At 32.8% G+C, this 22,248-nt stretch overlaps 1 protein-coding gene across 1 annotated transcript in view; it reads left to right on the forward strand.

The window, feature by feature from the left end:
• LOC139510881 (uncharacterized) overlaps positions 1-19,302 on the forward strand; it is an 89,069-nt gene extending 69,767 nt beyond the window's left edge. The window contains exon 12 of the mRNA XM_071297424.1: positions 18,390-19,302. Within this exon, the coding sequence (XP_071153525.1) occupies positions 18,390-19,302 (913 nt within the window). The remainder of the gene's footprint in view (positions 1-18,389) is intronic.
• Positions 19,303-22,248: the final 2,946 nt, after the last annotated feature.

The following is a 22,248-nucleotide window of genomic DNA, read 5'->3' on the forward strand; positions in this document are numbered from 1 at the left end:
GTTTAGTGTAATAGGATCTCCTGTAGTTGGTGATCGCAATACTGGTATACCAGTATTGTCCACAATACTGGTATAAAAATTTTGTACCAGTATTGTAACTTTTTATAAAAAAAAAAGCAATACTGTTACATTACTGATATACCAGTATTGTAGTTGTATTATTGACTAGACTATATTGAAGATCAAAGGAAGATTAAATGAACTCAAAAAAATAATAGAGGATAATTGTGAAATCAATTAACAACCAGTTAAAATTTATTACTATACGTGCACAAATAAACAAAGGATTATTGAAATTAACTCATAACATCATTATTATTTAAACAATTGCTAATAATTTTATCATATTTCTATATTTTATTTAATTTTGACAGATATTTTAATCTGGATTTTAATACATGTATAAACTTTTAGTGTACTTAAGATCATATACATTTGTTTGTCTTTATTTTTTTATTAATCTTAATTGCAACAAAAGATATCAAAATTATTTATTAATTATAAAAAGTTGGTTTATAGGGGAACCTTGTTATAATCAAATTAACTAGTTTGTCTACATGAATGTTTAGGGTTGAAACAGTTGATTCAGAACCATGGACAATACAATTAGTAGCTGATACATGTATATCTACTGGTACAAATACTAATACTTGACCAGCATTCTGCCAGTAAGAGAGCTGTACAAATGCTATCTGAAATAGCTTGTAATCTAGTAAGCGTTGGAGAAAGTCCACAGAGACTGAATACCTAAATACCAATATAGGAAGGGGGAGGGGTTGCAGAAATCACATCTGAAGAAAAAATTGACAATACCAATGCTGATGATACGGAAGCTATAACAGCATTAATGTCAATATAAAATTCACTAAAATATACTACATGAATCTTGGAAAGAGAGAGCTGAAAGAAAACATAGAAGAAAGTACAGAGTTTGTTAAAATGCTGACACAGAATGGTTAAGAAATAAAACATCAGAAGATTTAAAACTTTATTTGATGACAATCACAGTGTACCATCTATGGCATCATCAGTTAAACACAATCATTCCTAATAAAATTGTCATGTCATATGTTAATTTCATTATGCATATATGTGACACCTTTTATAAAAGATTAATTACCTATATTGTTTATTTAAAATAAGCACAATACTGGTACAATACTGGTACAATACTGGAATACAATACTGGTACAAAATTTGTATACCAGTATTGTTGACAATACTGGTATACCAGTATTGCGATCACCAACTACAGGAGATCCGTGTAATACAACTCCCATATATTAAAAGAAGTTTGAGGAAATACAAATTTCTTTTATGGTCCACTAAAGTCAAAATAACAACTAACACATATTATGATGATGCAGGCCACAGATGTGACAGTTTATGTTTCAAAATCAATCATATCAAAAGATACATTCATAAAATTTGCATACACTACAATTATAAGTACCAATTATAAATTTAAATATACAGTACTATCATTACGGTCTGAACCAATGAGCAAATTATGTAATAAATGAAAAGACAAATGTCATCAATTATTGAAATTGAATTTTTTGAAAAGTCAATCAAATTAGAGTTATCTCCCCTTGACTATAAATTTGTTAATAATAGTGTAACATTTCAACTTTTGGGAGCAGATACCGCCCCAGATACTGCTCTTTTTGTCCTCATCAAATTCAACAATAAACAAACCTCTTTTCAAGGTTGAAGAAGGGGAAGGGGGCGGGGACTAAAATATTTTATGAAAATTGAATGTCACCAAATTTCTGCGTGTTCTTCCTTTGGCTACTATTTGGAAAAGAGACTGGAAATAAAACATGTGCTTGGAGTAGCGCCCCCTTATCAAATGCACATTCCAATGAGTTTCAAGTTAGATAATCACATATGTACCATCGATAACTATTTTTTACATATTTCTAAAATTTACTAAACATGATAACACAAGACTGAATACAATTAAAATTTAGTCTTTCACTGTACCATAAAGTCACCTATGCTGCACATAAGTGTATTTATATAGAAATTTGTATTTCGTCCGTTATTGCAACTGTGACGGGATTGCTTCCCTCAGTAAATGTGGTTGATACTTAGTCAGCCGTAAGCGGTTGAGCTAAAGAAGTACTTAAAGAAGCTAAAGAAGTTCTTACTTCCTTACTTACTTCTTTACTTACTTCTTTAGCTCAATCGATATACGCGCTGCCTTGTAAGACAGAGGTCCCGGGTTCGAGTCCCGGTCGAGACAAGCAATTGTGTAATGAAATTCATGCTCTCCGGTACATTGGCGCCCAACTAAAGAAACCACGGTGGTTAGAGAGGAATTCTAGCTATGGTATGTTGTGTGAGAGTCATAATGGTATGATGACTCTTGAGGTGGGGGAAGTGTGACGGGATTGCTTCCCTTAGTAAATGTGGAAGATTCTTAGCCAGCCGTAAGCGGTTGAGCTAAGGAGGTACTTCTTTAACTCAGTCGGTATACGCGCTGCCTTGTAACACAGAGGTCACGGGTTCGAGTCCCGGTGGAGACAAAGATGATTTTGTATGTAGAATCATGATCTCCGGCTAGATAAATAGTAACTTATAACTGTCCGGTGATCATATAGTGTGAACCATTAACGGCCATGTTTATACTAGAGGTTCTGTAATGTAATCAACATGGTGAGGTACGGATGGTCTATATATAAGTTTATTGAATGTTAATTAATGATCTGGATACTAAGTATAAAAATGACGTTCATGGCGCCTTACTTAATATTAATAAAGGATAGTTGGTTTATTAATCATCAAGGATAGATGAATGGTCATCTGGCTTCTTGGTTCGTCTAATAACGGGGTTGTAACATTTATATATTATTAAGTGCAACAAAGATATATATTCAACTATGTTGCACTTGAAACGATGCTTCCCAATTTAGGTTTAATAATCAGAATATCAATATTTGGTGCTTCACAAGAGATTTCTGTACATTTGGTTACAGATCTGCTTGCATTTGTAGAAACTTTAAAACATCAACTTAAATTGAAAATTCCCTAAAACTTGAGTGCAATATTTCGAAAAAGTATTTTAAAATTCCGCACTATCTCACTATAATCCATTATTCTTTGTCATGTTTTCTATGCCATTATATCTAACATGTTTTAAGAGGTCTTTTACCCACTAACTTTTCACTATGACGTATACATACATAAAAGATGCCAGATTCTGCGTCAACCCATAATAACATCTCTTAGTGTTATTCAGAGGAAAGAAAATACGCCTAAAACCACGACAATTGGAGAAAAAAAAACAATATCCGAAATGCCCCTTTTGTAAATTTACTAGTATTATTTTCTAATTTACAAATTCAAGTTAAATACATGTTTGATTTCTTTTTGTTTCTTTTCTCTGCTTTTTAAGGTCTTACCTTTCACTATAAGGAAAGACCTTACTGTATTTCTTCTGATTATAATTATTCTTTCCGCCAAATTTTAACGAAATTTCCCAAAAAAAGTACGCGACATGTTGAAATGATATAAGTTATCTAGTATCGGTTGACCAAAAGCTATCTTGTGGTGAGGGCACGACCCCGTAACATTTCCTTTATAGCGGTTATCTCCCCTAACACAGAAAACCTTGTTATCATTCTAACTCCATAACCATAATAGGTAGGAAAAATACAAAGGGTGGAATTTGTTCAGGAACAAATCCTGGTTCTTCGTTACATTTGGATAGAAAAGATTCAACTACTCATTGGTAGGGTTATGCCCCTTTGAAAATTAACCAATGTCGGTTGGCCACTAAAACTCAGAAACCGTAAGTTGTAGCCACCTAAGATCATCATCAATGATGATCAATTTACGTGACCATGAAAATTGACCAAAGGTCAAGGTTATGACCTAGATTTTGACCTTAGCTTGTTATCGGATTTACTCAATAACCGTAAAAGATGGCTGATAAAATGTAACGAAGAAAATGTGTGTCTTCTCGATATCTACATTTGTTATGTGGGTTCAAAATTATTGGACCAACTGTTCTGGAACTAGGGCACCAAAACTGTTTTTGGGGTCCGAAATGATGATTGTTTGCTTATAACTCAAAAGTGGTTAGAGATAGAAAGAAACTTTGAATTGCAAAAATGTTCAGCATAATAAGATCTACAAAGTTAGGTCAAGGTCAGAGGCCAAGTCCCTAGCAACGACATAAAACACCTTAGCAACCATATATTTTTGAACTTAGAAGGCTACGAATAATATAAATATGAAATTTTAAATACTGGAAATGACATTTTTGTCCCTAGCAACGACATATAAGTCCTTAGCAATGACTTTTTTTTTTAACTTTAAATACTATGAATAGTACATATGACATTTTTAATACTGGTAGTAATATTTTTATCCTTAGGAATGATTTTTGTCCTTAGCAACCACTTGTTATGAACATAAAAGTCCTTATAAACCATATATTTTTTAACTAAGAAGGCAGTTATTAAAAGAAAAAATGAAAGACCTTTCAATTGTTCATGAACAATTGACTTTTTAATTATACATTATTTTTGTTGGTCCGCATTAGAGAAGTAATTGCCTACATACCTCAAAATACGTTATGGCCATAAACAGACTCCAGGTAATTACGAGTTGATCGAAAGAACATTTTAAGAAATGAAGCGCGGTAAAATATGTTTCTTGTCGACATTTTTACACCAAACAATTACAAAATGAAGTACTCAATTTTCAATTGTACGACTTTGCCCCCAAGCAGAGCTACAGAAAAACAGTAAAATAACGGGTTTTATACAGACACTTTTTATGAATAGAGCTACTAGTGCATTCAGTAAGTTCATAAGTGTTCATAGGCACTTTATCTTACACATTGTGCACTAATTACCTTCTTTTATAAACATAATTTCTATGAAAAGTGTTCATAAAAACCATATTTACCGGTAAAAAAAAAGCTCACTATGTCCCAAAATCCTGAAATTAAATAAAGTGTATACGTAGTTACTGACTTCAACTGTAACTGCAACTATAAAATGTTTCCATGTACAAATCCTTCGTGGGTTTTCTAAGCATTTAAGTATTAGATACAATACAAAGGTAACAAAGAAACTGGCCGGTAACCGAGGACCTTGACCTGACTACAAGTGCAGAAAAACTATACGGCAGTTTGTTTCTGGTCTGGTTTTTTTTGTTACCTTTGTTTTGTATCTGACTTGTACGACGTTTCAAGAAAGAAGTAGTACATTTTGCATTTAAAAGAGCTAGAAAAATTAAACAGATTAGAAAAGCAATTGCCCATATACCAGTAAGTTACAGTTAAAACAAACTTTTGTTTCATTTCCCCTAAGCTTCAGCCAAGAGGTTTTTCTCAAGAAATTCAAGAATCCAATAATTCTATAAAAAGGACCATGTCATGTAAAAGATGAATGTCGTATACATTTGAGACTTTTTAAAATGCAACTTTGCAAGTAAGTTATGCATGAAAAAGATTTCAGAGGTAAGCAAGCTAACATTTGATTTTTATTTGGGGGAAAACGGAAAGGGGTTGGGGGGTTTGGGGGGGGGTAAAATTAATTTAACATAAACAGGCTTGATTCTTTTTTTTGTCAAAAAAAAATGCAGGATGTGCCATTCCATTCCTCCTTTAAAAAATAACAAAAAATCGTACATTTGCTTCCAATAACAATAATAAAATTTAGAATGGAAATGGGGAATATGTCAAAGAGACAAGAACCCGACCAAAGAGCAGATAACAGCCGAAGGCCACCAATTGGTCTTCAACGCAGCGAGAAAATCCCGCATCAGGAGGTGGGCCTCAGCTGGCCCCTAAATAAAAATGTGTACTAGTTCAGTAAAAATGGACGTCATACTAAATTTCAAAACATATAACTGAACTAAAATTTTAAAACATACAAGACTAACAAAGGCCAGAGGCTGCTGACCTGGGACAGGCGAAAAAATGCGGCGGGATTATCCAAGTTTTGTGAGATCTCAACCCTCCCCCTATACCTCTAGCTAATGTAGAATAAAGAAACACATAGCAATACGCACAGTAAAACTCAGTTTAAAAGAAGTCTGAGTACGATGTCAGAATAGTTAACAAAAGAAACTAAGCAAAATGACAATGATACATAAATTAACAACGAACTACTAGCATTTACTGACATGCCAGCTCCAGACCTCAATTAAACTGATTGAAATACTATGTCTTCATCATATGAAAATCAAGCACAATCCCTCCCGTTAGGGGTTTAGTATCATACCATCATAAAATATATGAGAACATAACCCGTATCATGCCAACAACAATAACAATATAAATGTATAAAAAGAATGAATTTCCTATTTCATTAGTGAATGAAATGTTATGAAATATGGATATTGTCTTGTTATTAGATATATTTTGGATTTTTTTTAAATTCATGCTTATAGAGTTTTGTATGTCTCTAATAGTGTTGATCAGGATTAAACATGTGTCACAATATGATCAAATCGCAGATTAATACCGTCCAAAATTGGTGACATAAGTTGAATGATTTTCTTCAAGATTTGCGGCCTATTTGAACATGTATTACACGGACACTTTGTAACTATAGGATCAATCGTGCATTGGTGAGTTGAAAGGGATTTTATCTTTTGATTAGATTTTACTTTTTTATTTTATATTTCCTGTCTTTTTTTTTATTGAAATACATTTGTATAAACTTGGTACCAGCAGTTCATTACTTTCAGCATTGTCCAGAATACTATTCATTTCCATATATTGATAAAAATCAGAAAATCAGGAATCGGAACATTTTTTTGTCATCTGCTTGACCACACTATTTTTTTCTCATAAAATTGGGGATCAGAATATTTTTTAGGAAAAAAACATAAACCCCCTTGTGAAGTTAAAGGACAAGGTTCACTTATGGCACAATATGGCCTAAAATATCAACTTCATCATAAAACCCCAAAAAGGTCACAATTTGATTCGTAAATGGGTCTATTTCAAAAGACCTAATGCTAAATAAATCAGTTCTTTTCATAAAAGTACATAATATTCTCCAAAGTAGGCCCATTTTTGGACATTTTGTCAAAATATGGTAAATTTGTTCAATTTTTGGACCTAAAAGCTTTAGGAAAACATTGGCCGCCACCTACGATCCAATATGTTTTGAAGCCAAAAGATTCGAATTTTGATATAGAATTCATCAATATAAAGACTTTTTGGATCGTGGATGGAGGCCAAGGTTAATTATTCCAAAAACAATTAAAATTGTGGAAAAATTTGACCAAAATTTACCAAAAATACAAATAATGTATATTTCAGGGGTCATAGCTTTATAAATTTAAAAGGAAGGTGCCAATAAAATATATTTTTATATTGATAGTATTGTCACAAGTATTTCTATGCAAAATTTGTAATTTATTGGCCCGATTTTAAAAACGTCAAAAATTTAGGGCCAATTTTAACCCTTCGTGAACCTTCTCCTTTGATTTTGATTTTTGGTGTTTTAACGCCACTTTTAAGCACCGCTTTTGTGCTATTTAGTGGCGGCCAGTTGATATTAGTGGAGGAATCCGGAGTGCCCGGAGAAAACCACCGACCTTTGATAGGAAAACTGACAATCCTAGTCAATTAAGATTGGAGTCGAGTGCATCCGCACGAGCGGGGTTCGAACTCAAAACCTCAGTGTTGACTGGCTAGTGATTACAGTAGTAACTACTTTTACATCCCAGGTCCTTTGTTCTAGCAGGGGTGATCTGAGCCGGATCACCTCTACCAGATCACCCCAGCTTGAGTTTCTTTGTTTTGCATGCTTTCCTTTGTTTTGTAACATTTTGGCGGGAATGCCTAATCCACAATAAAACTTATAATTATTTATACGGAAAAGACTAACTTTCAAAATTTATGAAGAACAAATCCAGTGTCTATGGTGAGAATCGAACTCAAGACCTTTAGCATATCAACCCACGACTCAAACCCCAACACCAGGACGATTGAATACGAAATCACTGTTAATTTAACATACTTAAACATTGTGTCCGGGGCTCATTAAAGGTATATACTATATAATGATATATAAAGTGTATATTAAGGATTGCATGGCGTTCTTAACTTGTATGTCTAGATTTTATGAAGTGTAAATGTTTTTTTAACTAATCTAGAACAGCTTGGATGTAAAATAGTTATCCCATTCGTACTTGGTGTGTCAGTGTACTAAGATCACCCTCTGGCCTCCGGCCATCGGGATGATCTTAAACTGACACACCGCGTCCTCATGGGATAACTTTTACAGACCACTCGGCCACCGAGTTGAATGGTCAATCCCTTAGTGTACTGACATTAATAGTAATATACTAGTACTGGAATTGTTTGAAAAAAATATAGTTATTGATGCCAACGTTAATATTTTAATAAAAAAGACAGGAAATATGTCGGTGAAACACAAAGTTCAAATCTAATTGAAATTTAAAGTGCCCATGAACTCACTGATCATGCACGAGTGATTCTATTCACACAAAGTGTCAGTGTAACACGCGTTAATGTACTGTTTTTCTTTAGCTCTGCTGGTGGCAAAGTCGTACAAGCTGAAATCTTTCAAATCGTCTTAATCGAACTGTACGGAGGATTTTCTCTTCATGTTCAAGGAATTTGATAAATTAATTTGTCAAATAAACTACCATCCATTTTGGAATGACAAAATATTGTCTCGCGATCGGCACTTGGGTCTATTCGAATATCACATTACATTAATGAGCATGAAATTAAACTAAAAAAAAAAATAAGTGGAAAAAAATCTAAAACGAGACAAAATCAATTATTTTTATTAACATGTTATTTCCATAAAAAAAGATACGACATTTTTTATTTTTTTATTTTTACAACATTTAAACATGATGTATTTTTGTTTGTTCGATTTCTCTTTCTTATTTCATTCTCATACGTCGTTCAATTTTTAAATGTTTCAAATCTATTATTCCTATTTTTGTGTGATTTTGTTTTATTTTATGAGCCGGAGAAGGAAGAAATACACCCGCTTTAAAAATGTAGTGGAGGGGTATTTAACCATGCAGGGGCGCAAAATACGGGTAAGGGGAAATAATGATTACCCGCATTACACAATTGCAAAGGTGAGGGGCAAAACTATATAATTGTCTCTTTCCAATTTTCCAAACACAGATATCACAAGAAAACGTAAATATGCAGTTAGACTGATACTGCAAAGCTACAGACTAGCGTACACGTATTAGTAGTATATCAAACACAGTACTTCCAGGAGTCTATAAAAACAGTTTTGTTACATTAAATGAAACTACGGTAAAAACCTTGCCAAACATAAGTAATAAATATTACAATCCACTATTCAATTAAAATGTATATAAGATAGTATCATAATGCGAAAGTAAAGATTTATATAATATTCCTAGTAATGTAATGCCATTTTGATTAACAATATTAAATTACCGAAAAGAATTTAATGTATGTAAATGTGATATGATTTTCAATGGGACAACTACATGTATCGAGCATCCAAATAGAAAATAATTTATTTTTGTTAGAGACGTCCTCCGATGCAAAAATTTACAAAACCCATATACAATTTGCATTATCCTGGATAATCAGGGAGACAAAAAATAATTAAGGGTTAATGGCAGTAATTGGCAATTTACATCACAATTATAAACTTAAAGTCATATGAAACCTCAAATTAAAAAAAAATATGCACTCACACCACATCTTCCTATATCTATATGTTTTTTAATACTAAATAGATAGTTTTCATTATTCAACTTATGTACATATACTTTTTTCTGAGGAAAATTCTTTAATTTGTCCACATTTAGAAGAAGTTTACTTATTTTTATTTGCTTGCTGCCAGGAAGCAATTCGCCGACATATTTTCCGTATGCATAGTGACCTAAGCGTGACCCTCCTCGTAAAAATCCGGTGATAGCAATACGCATGGATCTGTCATTAAAAATAAACAATACAATACAATACAATACAATATGCTTTATTTCAAAAACACTCAGTCACATTGACATGTGAAACAAGAGGTAAATTACAAAATACAATCACATAAAATTAAAGAAATAAATAAAACAACTTAGGAATGAAATATTTAGAAAATTACCTTACTTTATATTATAATATTTTTGTTAACTTTGAAATGAATAAAGACACATTTTTAAGTACGTTAATATTAGTCAATGACAGTAGTCCTTTCATTTTTGCTTCACTTGGATATTTCACATAGTACTCTGGAATATGCTGATTTCTGATATTTTTTACTAATACAGAATTACATTCAAATAAATAATGGTGTTCATTGCCAACTGCAGTTAAACACAAATTACATGTCCTCTCTTCTTTTGGAATATTATACCATCTTCCCAGCTCTACTGGAATTTTTACATTGCAGCATCTTAATTTTGAAATATATTTACGTTCAAATGGTGATAATTTTAAAAGATAGTTTTCTAAGCCAAAGATTGTTTTAAAAAGTCCATAAAATTCTCCTCTGGATGAATTGTCAATTTGACTATGCCAATGTTGAATGAATGCATCCTTTAGTTTTTCTGTCAGTACGATTTTAAGTTGATTTATATCTAATGGTGATTGCTGAGTCCAAATATAGCTTAGGCCGGCATTGTCTAGGATCGATTTAATATAATCCATCCATTTGAATTTGTGATCATCTTTTAAGTTGAACATAATTTGATAAAGTATACTGCTAAGTTTATTTTCATTGTTGAGAAGTTTGTTCCAAAAACACACCATTCTACATTTTATTACGGTATCTATTGGTGTACGACCAAGTTCTCCATATGTCATAAAATTTGGTGTCGACGATCTAGTTTTCAACACATTCCGGCAAAACTGTAGATGGATTTTTTCCAACATGTAATTGTTTCCGAATCCCCATATTTCACATCCATATGTCAGAATTGGAAGTACAAGTGCATCAAAGAGTTGTAATTGTAAGTCGACAGGTATTGAGAGGTTACGTATCTTTGTATAGAGACTAAAAAGAGCTTTCTGTGCTTGTTCGCTTAGACGTTTCTTCGCTGTTGCAAATGAACCATTGTAATTGAAGGTTAGTCCTAGATTACCTGAATGTGTATGTTAAATACGTGCTAAATACCCATGCTTTTTCTTGATTATTTACTATAAGGTGACAATCGGTAAACTTCGGCTTCAAAACACGTCATTTAATGAGTAGCCATATTTGTTAAATCATAACAGACAGATAGAAAAAAAAATTGACGATTATACGATATATTTGCGTTAAAAATGATAAAATCGTGCACAGAGGACTAAGTTTATGATATATACATGCATTGGTTCAAGAATTGGATGAACATTATTTTTCACCAGTCACTCGTTTCTTATGACTTTAAAACAATATATTTTTTCTGATAATTGTCAACTTTAATGTCCAATATAATTATATATTCTAGCAATACATAATATATGATGATCACCGACTGTTCTTAAAAAGCAGACCATATCTTCTCAATTGAATAGGACGACAATCCATTAACCATGGATATCAAAGGCTAATTATTTGAACTGACTAAATTGAAATTAACCCTGGAAATCGGAGGCTTAATATATTTGAATTGAGTTTGTGAATAATATATAACAATGCATTGCTATCCGAGCGCAGGGAAATATGCCAAAATGGTCAGACTGTCCTAACAAAAACTCCTTTTTTAGACAGTATGGCCATCCGACACAAGGTGGGGAAAGGCTTCGCGTTAATAAGGCAACACCCCCATTTTTCAGGACAAAAGTAGCAATGGTGCTATTTGATCCGAGCCTAATCCTCTCCTCTGTAAAATTTATGACAAATCCATCATGGATCATGTGGATTTAGGATGATTTCCCCAAATCCAAATCAGAAACTGCTTTAACTGATATCGCAAATATCCTATCCTAACCTTTTCCATGTAAATGCCCCCAATGTGAATTATTATTACATCTGGTGGTTCTTCATATCCAATTATCTTGCTAATTTGCTCATTCCCCTTAGACAATATTAACCCGCTCCTTCCTAGATTGCTACCACACCGTTTCTCCCAATCGGCTCAAACCTAAATCCCACCTCCAGGTCTATTCCTTACTTTGCAACAATCAGTTTTGATTATGGAAGGTCCGACGAGCCATATTCTGGTTGACCAGCCTGCAAATCTTAAACAGCAGTTAGTACTTCCTGTCAAGTGTTCACATGTTAGTCTATACATAACAACATTTAACAAGTAATATACCATTTACAGAAAAAACCTTGCGTGGAAAATCATGACAAAGTGAATCCCCTCTTTTTCAGCCTAAACTGGAACCCCTTCCTATGTTTTAAATAGGACGAATCAGATTTTCAACGACCAAGTACAAATGTACCTTGATGTCATCATCTGCATACCCTCCAATCAAAAGACTAGTGGCCATACCTAGTTTAAAAGGATGTAACTTGTTATTAGATCCTTTATATCCTAAAACAGCTAGTGATTGTTTAAGGACGGAAGTGAACTGATCTCTAGTCAACGATTTAGTATCATAATGACAAAACAACGGTCCTTCAACAGACGGACGAACCATGAAATAAGAACTCAATGCTATCACTAGACAGATTTTAACATTGCCGTGACTTGAAATGATGAGCCCTTTACCTGTTCCTAACTGGTAATTTTTTATATTGCCAAATAAACATGAACAATTTTTCACAAGCCTTTACATGATTAAACAAACCTATATGGTCAGCAATACATTTAATGCCTACCGTCAACCCTAAATAATTAATAAAAATTTAATGAAAATGATGCAGTGAACAATTTTGTTTCATACTGTGACGAGCACAAACTAAAGAATACACCTTCAAACTTTTCCAACGGTTCCCTAGTAAGTGGTAATCTCGAGTCTAATTTAGATTTTGCACTTCTGACGTCTTCAGCCATATTACGAACAACAAAACACTGTAAATTGTCCAAAAAGTTATTCAATTTATGAAAGAAACTGATGCCTGATAAATAACAGTTAACTTTAGAATGTGATAGTTTTGTTTTGAACAAATGTGTTATAAAAAATATAATATCATGAAGAGGTGCAGACCATTTTTTTTTTATTCAAGCCGAATTTAATTCTTAAATTACATAATGATTCTAATCTACCTAAATAGGTTTTGAATGTGCTGGGGACAACCGAATTTTGCAACAAATAATTTATGTCAGCCTCGAAATAATTTTCAAGAATTTTATAGGTATCTTGCCCAATTGATCTACTTTTGCCAGCTTCATTTTTGTTTCAGTTCTATGCATTTTAGCTGAAATGAGGTTTTTGGACCACACTGACATCCAAGATCCAACATAATTTAAACATATGCCATCTATAAACACAGTTAACAATAATTATGCATCATATCGATTATAATACATTTAACTAGTCAAATACTTTTCAAGAAAATGAACTTTAACCGGTGTATGACCTTTGACACATAACTAGTTCTTGATATCTTGATCTAGTATACAACAGTGGTATTCTTAAAGAATAATTATCCTGAGGTCTCAACTGTAAACGAGGCCTTGCAATAAAAGGTGGACGAGTTCCACCACCAAACATTTGCCTTGGTATTCATTTACCATAATGCGAGGACAAGGTACAAAAAGATGTGCAGCAAAACAGCTAATGCATGAATGACTATAAGTACAATTAGGCCTAGTGCAAGAACCATTATAACTGAAACATTTTTTTTTAAATATTATCTAGTATTAAAAATAGGAAAAAATAACCAGTTGAATACAAAATTATATAAGAAGTTACCTTAAGAATATTAACTGTCTTTGAGCATTCCAAAACAAATATATTGCAATTTATTTTTGATAATCATTCTTTTAGCAATCCATGTTTTATACATTGTCAAGTTAGAAATATATCGAAATAACTGTTGACAAGCCGTAAACCTACAATATTGGGTAGTGTGTAGTTAAACCATCATGACAAATCAACTTGATGAAGCTATACTAAATAATATCTAAACACAAACAATGAAAAAACGTTTTGAGGGCCATACTCTAGCTAAAAATATTGAAATAAGGCAACTCTGTCACATGTATGCTAAACTATGCTAAACTATGAGATGTTTAGTTTATGTTGGGTTGTTTTTTTGGAAAAGCGTGGGGGAGAATAGTAAGTTTATTTTGCTTCTTTTGGTTAATAGTGATCTGATGTATGAATGTGTCATGTTTTATGAACATGTAGTATGAATGACTTCTCTAATGCAAATTTTATAGAATAAATAATCAAAACAACAACTTATGCATCTTTATTAACAACATATACAGTAAAAAAATGAATGTGAACTAGTGATACACACAGAAACATAGACAAAAGAAATGAGGAGTGCCTTTTCCTATCTGAAAAAGTGCCCTGCCCTTCACTGGCACCCTGCCCCTTTCTATTTCTAGCTGGAGCACTGGAAGTGATGAATATCTCATCTGGCTTTTGTCTCAGAAGAAGCATTTAGTTTTGAAGGTACAGATTAAGTGTTGTTATTTCTAATTTCCAGATGTAGTATTACTGTAAGAAGATGTTTTGTGGTAATGGATTTGGAATGAAATATTAATTGCAAATAATTTTCTAGAACATGTTGTCAGCTGGCTTCTTATATTTTTTAATATTTTGTTGTGGTTTGTAATCTTTCAATTTTTTTTGTAAGTTCTATAGATGAGAGCTTCATATTGGTATTAGCATTTAGTGCTTTACATATTTGTTGCTTGAGTAAGCATATGCTTTTGTTAGTTGGAATATTTATATTTTCATTTCTGATGGCAACCAGTTCATGTAATACATATAGGCAGGATTATTAGTAAACGATAGTAGTTTTATTTGTTTTTGGTTATTGTCATGATTGATATGGACTTTATAGCTTGCTGTTTGGTGTGAACTTCAACCAATAATGGTTTACTTTTACAAATTGTGACTCGGAGGGAGAGTTGTCTTTGGTACTGATATGACATTCTGTTATATCTATCGACAAGATTGAGAACACATTTTTTTGTAGTAAAACATATTTAATTCTATAATATCATATATAACAATTTATCGGTAATTTGTGCATTTTTCCTTTGATGTGTACTCTCTAATAATGTCAGTATCAGTTGACTGGTCGTGATATATAAATTATTGGGTCAGTTGGCAATTGACATGTACGGGTGCGCTGTGTCAGGATCTTTTTTCCCCTTTCATTCACAAAATCATGCATGATTTCTTTCGTTTTTTGCAGAATCGCAATAGTGTTTTGATGAATGAATCACTTCTCATATTGTTTGAAAGTTTCAGTAAAGTTAGTTTTGCCTTTTTGACAGATTGTGTGAAAATTCAAACAGAATATGAATGAAAAACCCAATTAACTTTTAAAAAATGCACTATTATTAATAGCTTTCCTTGCTTATTCACAAGGATGTATAAATATATCATCCATGCTATTCCGATCTGAGTTATTATTCATACATAGTCTGGTGCTGTTCGAAATAGTCTTCTTTTTCTGTTTCTTGAGAAGTATTTGTTTTACCTGTTCAGTCACTATAAAGTGTTACAGATAATATGTAGACGCAACACAGAATAGTAACCAAAAAGGTACTGCTATCATATGAGAGGAGCTAGAAAAAAAAAATGAAATGTACACATTTTGAACATTTGTGTGGGACCATGAAGATGCGGTTTCATTGTCAATATATAGACAGATAGTCATAGACCAAAGAACAAATAAGCAACAAATACTAAAGTAGATGTAGGATGAATTATGGAAAGCAGGGGTGCCCGGGAGCCCCAAACTTGACAAGGTTTGGTGTGGAACAAGTAAAATGTCTGCATTAACATTAAATGTATGTTTTAAAAGGGGGACCCAGGTCGCCTTTCCCAAAATCCGTTTCTGAAATTAAAGTAAACCGCATATTTTTGGGCGCGGTTAAAAAATAAATGAACATGACTTTGAAAAAGCAAGAATATTAAGCTAAATGAAATAGACCAAATTTGGGTGACATCTATTAAAATGTTTGAAATAATTATGAAGTTGACAAGAAATGAACTTGTTCAGATAATATACAGTCAGCCTACAGACTTGTTGCCTCCTGAAATGTCCGCTTACACAGTGCTTTTCTAAACTAGACTCAAGCTGGCAGCCACTTTTAGCAGCCAATCAAGATAGCAGCCATTTTTTTCCAGCAGCCAATTTTGATGATATGTCTAAAAACCTAAAAACAGTATGAGACTCAAACGTTCCAAAAATCGCAAAATCTTAGTTAAATATAATTTAACAGCGGAATTCGACAATTTCACGGCTTGTACCGATTCTCAAAGCGTTTCATTACGTTTTAAATATGTATGTGAAGTTAGCGGCCGGTTCGCTATTCGATATTCGATATTAAATAAAATTATCCAACCGGCTGCTTGATAATATTAAAAGCAATGATTTTCATAGTTAAGAGGAGTGAAAAGATACATAGGAAATCGTTTTATGATCCCTTCAAGCTGTCATAGATTCTAGTTGTCCTCGAATTTAAACCCTTCGTAAGTTGCATAATTGTCTTTATGTAATATATAGTTTTTATCAATAAAACAACATTAAAGATGTATTTTATATATAATAATTCTTAAAACAATAAAAAAAACCAACATAGAGCTAAAAACATTTAGAAATATAAATATAAATATTTATGGAAAGCCCCCTCCCCTCCCCCAAAAAATGTATAATGAAAACCTACCGGAATCCACCTAAATGACGTTGTGGCCCCTCTGTTCATTCAATGTCTGGACCATAAAATTGCGACGGAATCATAGACTCTGTATATATAAAGATTGTTTAAAAAGGATTTCCCAGAATAATGTCATTTTCAATATCTACGGAGGGCTTAGATTGTCACTTTTCAGCTAAAAAATGATAAAAAAATTCAGGAAAAAAAACACAGGGTAATAGTGAGACCCCTCTGATCTCTTAATCTTCCTATTATGCAGACAGTCTGTTAAAATATAAATACACACGTGACTAAAAGGAATTTGTGTAAACTTTCTGTTTTTTTTATGTTTACGGAGGGCCCGTAGATACCTTTCATTTGACCCATGTCCGGTGGCGAACTTTGCCGTACGGAGCTGGCGAGGATTGTCGAAAGAATGTAGTGTGTATACGTATTGTTTTCTTTCGTAACAGCAACTTTGAACCCCAACAATTCGCGAATGGGCCTAACTCCTTAAAAACCATTTCAGTGGGGCCTTTCCCAAATTATTACTTTCATTTGAGCCATGTCCGGTGGCGAACTTTGCCGTACGGAGCTGGCGAGGCTTACCGAAAGAATGTAGGGTGTATACGTATTTTTTTCTTTCTTAACAGCAACTTTGAACCCCAACAATTCCCGAATGGGCCTAACTTCCAAAAAGTAATTTCAGTGGGGCCTTCTCCAAGTCGTTACCTTTCATTTAAGCCATGTCCGGTGGCGAACTTTGCCGTGCGGAGCTGGCGAGGCTTGTCGAAAAAAATGTAGTGTGTATACGTATTTTTTTCTTTCTTAACAGCATTTTTGAACCCCAACAATTCGCGAATTGGCCAAACTCCCAAAAATCATTTCAGTGGGGCCTTCCCCAATTTATTACCTTTCATTTGAGCTATGTCCGGTGGCGAACTTTGCCGTACGGAGCTGGCGAGGCTTACCGAAAAAAGTTAGGGTGTATACGTATTTTTTTTTCTTAACAGCAACTTTGAACCCTTACAATTCCCGAATGGGCCTTACTACCAAAAAATCATTTCAGTGGGGCCTTTCCCAAGTTTTTGTCTATCATTTGAGCCATGTCTGGTGGCGAACTTTGCCGTACGGAGCTGGCGAGGCTTACCGTAAAAATGTTGGGTGTATACGGGTTTTTTTTCCTGTGATACGGGAATTAATTATGTTGAAAACAAAAGGCCTTGGAATCATACATGATATATTAAGTTTTGTCTTATTTCAACGTTAGACAAATATACAAGTTAAAACATTACACATGTATATAAATAAATTGTGTAGAATATTGAAAAACCTCCCCCATCCCCACCCCCACTCCTCCCATGTATAAAATTAAAGAAGATGTCTTGTTTAAATACTTGGTTGATATGTGACAGAGATATTAATATAAATGTGACTAATTGTCAAAAAGGTAAACCTTCTGCTGAGATGAATCTTGGCAAAGCTAAAATTCTGCTCCTCGGAACATTATTTGATTTTCAGAAAATCGGACTAATCTATTTTTAACTTACTGTACGTTCTCGAAATTAACCTACATTTGTTTTTCCAAAGTCTGAAATAGAGAAAAATTGCGTGTCTCGGAAAATTTTGATATCTTGCGATCACTGTGCCGTAGTGAGAACATTGATTTCAATAATTTTATCTATACATTTCAGATGTCATTATTGTGAGAAGATGCCTGTGTACAGATGTTATGAATGCAGTAACGTTTTATGTAATGAATGTCGTATTAACCATGCCAAATTAACTGATACAGAATACCACACATTTCAATCGACCAACGATAAAATGCTACTGAATAATAAATTCGAGTTTTCTAATTGGATAGTTGATATGAAAGCACTACCTGGAGGACTATTAGTTATTGCTTTGTTTGACAGTGACAAGTTACTCACATATTCAGTCAGTGATAAACAACCAAATGAAATAAGCGTAGGTGGATTGACAAATAGTATTGCAATATTAGATAGAAATACTGTAGTTGTTATGTTAACACGTTATAATGATTACTCAATAGCAATAGTTGATATAAGACAAAAACAAGTTATTCAACATGTAGACGGGACACTTGGTTATCTATCCTCCTCATACATTCCAATGTTTTACACTGATGATCAACTTTATATCAGTCGTCTCTCAGGAATAACAGTGATGGATATGTCGGGGACAATAGACAGGGAAATATATTTTGGATTTAGACCAACAGATATGTGCTATGATACTAAGGCAGCACGTATTTACTGTTTTGACTATTCAGAGAACAAACTTACTTGTATTGATAGAGATGGTAACACAATATTTACATTTACCGATACTGGTCTATCAAATGCACGACGTCTTACCATAGACAATGAAGGATGTGTACTTATGTTGTGTCATGAGGATTATAATATACAAAGTTTCAAAGTTTACAGAACAAGTCCCGACGCAAAGTCTGGTGAGGTAATTATTACAGGAAAACAAAATGAATTAAAAAGAACACGTTTTTCAAGTATTTGTATTCAGGGAGAATCAGATGAAGTGGTCATTGGAATAGGAGAAACAGTTTACACTTACAAGAAAAAATGAGAGAATTAAGACAGGTTAATTTTAATGTTTGGTTCAGTTTACACTTTCTATGCTTTCCATTCTTTAACGTGTTTAATTAACAGAACAGGTTGAAGATGTAAATGCACATCTAAAATTCTTTTGTAAGTTTACATATTTATTGTCTAAATTTTAATTAAGGGCTAAGTTTGTGTGAAGGTTATTTTTTTATATTCTTAGTAATTTACAGACTAAGTTCCAAAAGTGTTTAGTCTATTTAAAATTATAATCACTGAAATGTCTTTCTAAGTTTTAATTTTTGGGAAGAACCTGACGCTTTAACGACAAGAGTTTGGAAAATATTGAACAATTGTACAATTGAGTATTTCCCTTCGTCATGTTTCTGTAAATACGTTTATATGTTGGTTTTTTTTTTAATATATATTTTTTTTTTTTTTTGTGTGTGTTTTGTATTTCCCATTTATATTAATGATGTATATGCTGTGTAAACAGTTTTTAAATCAAATATTTTTTTATTATTATTATTGAAATATCATATACGGTAGCCTTGGAGTCCCATGCAAAAATAAAATTACATCTCGTTACTAACCTTTTCGCAAGAGATACACAACTCGTTGTGCACGAGTAACTAACTTATTGGCTCGAATTATACATATTCTAATTGAAATGCGCACATTTTGCTCAGAAGTCTAAAAAAAATCTGCTAAGACAGCGCGCTGAAATAATTATTCAAAATTGAATAATGAATTATTATAGTAGAGTAATGAATAACTAAATCGTTTATATTTTAATATTCTAGTTGAAAAGTGAATAGTGAACTAAATAATTTATTATTAGACTGTGATTCTATTCTGTATTTGGGAATTCGCTGGTTTGTTTTATGTCTATCTACATATTTTCAAATTTATTAAAAAAAAAAAAAACATATTTGCAAACAATTTGAACATCATTTTCGTTAAATCACTACGGATGATCCATTAGCATAAGAAATACATTATTCTATTAAAGATCTTATACATGCAAGGCGGTAAATAAAACAGAATTAAAAGTTCTAAAATATTTCATTCTTTTCTATATCGTGTAAACAGGGAAGATTAACAGAAAAATAAACAGAGCTGTCTAAAATTAACAATTTAAAGTTGCTGATCAGTAATTTAGTATTCGATGATAAAGGAGGCGAAGGGGGAAAAAGCTGAGTATTATTGATCTTCAAACAGGGCATGACAGATCCATAATCTTCTGAAAGGAACTAAATCGAAGATATTGGTCGTCCAGTGGGAAATATTACACACATTGTCCGGAAGCTGTAATAGGTCTCATTTCAAGCTTCAAAATTGTGACTCGGATGGAGAGTTGTCTCTTTGGCAACTCATACCAGATCTGCCTATATCTATTCAATATATTTAATATTAAAACCAATAGTGCAGGACTAACTTATGAATATCCGCTACACATCCATACCACGAAGTAAAAAGCTTGTTAAATATGAAATTAAATCTCCTTAGTTTACTTCTTTATAAATCTCATTATTGAAGAATGAATAAAGTCATTAACATATCAAATACACCGGCAAATTCAAACAATCGGTTATGCAGTTATAGATAATGCATATTATTTACATATTTTAAGGTTTCTTGTCGTATATAACACATCGAGGGTTGATCAAAGAGAAAGCCGACCGTATGGAGGTCTTTTTTTTTAGGTAATCATAATACCCAAAAGTGTGTTAAACGACAAAAAACCTAATATATGCATTTTTTGAAAAAAATAATATTTCATACGAACTATTACAAACAGCACATAATCGTAATGCACATGTATTACAGAAAAAAGGTCATCGAACGATTTCCATTATGGTTTAATTGATCAATTATCGGAAGAAGAACTAAGGCTAACGTGACCATATTTCAGTCTTATAGACGGAAGAATGTATTGTTTATGTTATAAATAAATTAGATATTTCAACAAACTAGTTTGCATTATAATCAGGGGGGAAATTACATTTACATTGCATATGGTCATTTTTTTTCTCTGACTGCTAATGACGTCTGTACATTAAATCCATTGGATGTTTAATGTGCACTGATTGAAACTGTAGTATATTTAGAAATCATGATTTTCGTATTAGTTGTTAGTGGCTTTGAACAGGTTGTCAGTACTTGCGAGTTCTCTCAGATTTCTGCTTAGTGTTTCTTTTTAGGGATACATAAATACCTTGCCACGTCCGGTCTGTGTTTTAGTACTTTTTTTTGTGCTTTGTATCGATCTAATAAATCAAGTCATTTTCAACTGATTTTCAAAGTTTGTTCTTATGTTGAAATGTCACACGACTGTCCCAGGTTAGGGGAGGGTTAGTCGCCCGCTTACGTGTTTAATCCCGCTACCTTATGTGTGAACATGTCCCAAGTCAGGAGCCTGTACTTCATTGGTTGTCGTTTGTTGCTGTATGTCATATTTGTATTTCTTTTTTTTTTACACGAATCAGGTCGTTAGTTTTCTCGTTTGAATTGTTTTACGTTTGTAAGTTTGGGGCCTTTAAAAGCTGACTATTTGGTATTGACGTTGCTCATTGTTGAAGGTCATACGGTGACCAATACTTGTTAACTTCTATGTCATTTCGTTCCTGATGGAGAGTTGTCTCATTGGCAATTATACCACATCTTCTCATTTTTATATTTCCTTAATTCATTATTTTACGCCTTGAATCACATTTCATTGAAGCATGGTATCGTCCAAGTTTAATCTACCAAAGAAAGACGTATCGTTCTGAAAGGAAATAACAAACACATATATCAATTATACTATGAAGTAAATAGAAACGAATCGTAATAACACAGTACTTTCCCATCTATTCATTTGTTTTAAAATGCTCTTGAAAGCTGTTTAAACAAACTTGATATAAAAAGTGTTTTTTTTTTTTTTTTTTTTTTTTATAAAAGTACAACCATTTCTAAAAATATATCAGGA

The sequence above is a fragment of the Mytilus edulis genome, chromosome 2 (assembly GCF_963676685.1).
Source record: "Mytilus edulis chromosome 2, xbMytEdul2.2, whole genome shotgun sequence".
NCBI classification, from domain to species: Eukaryota; Metazoa; Mollusca; class Bivalvia; order Mytilida; family Mytilidae; genus Mytilus; species Mytilus edulis.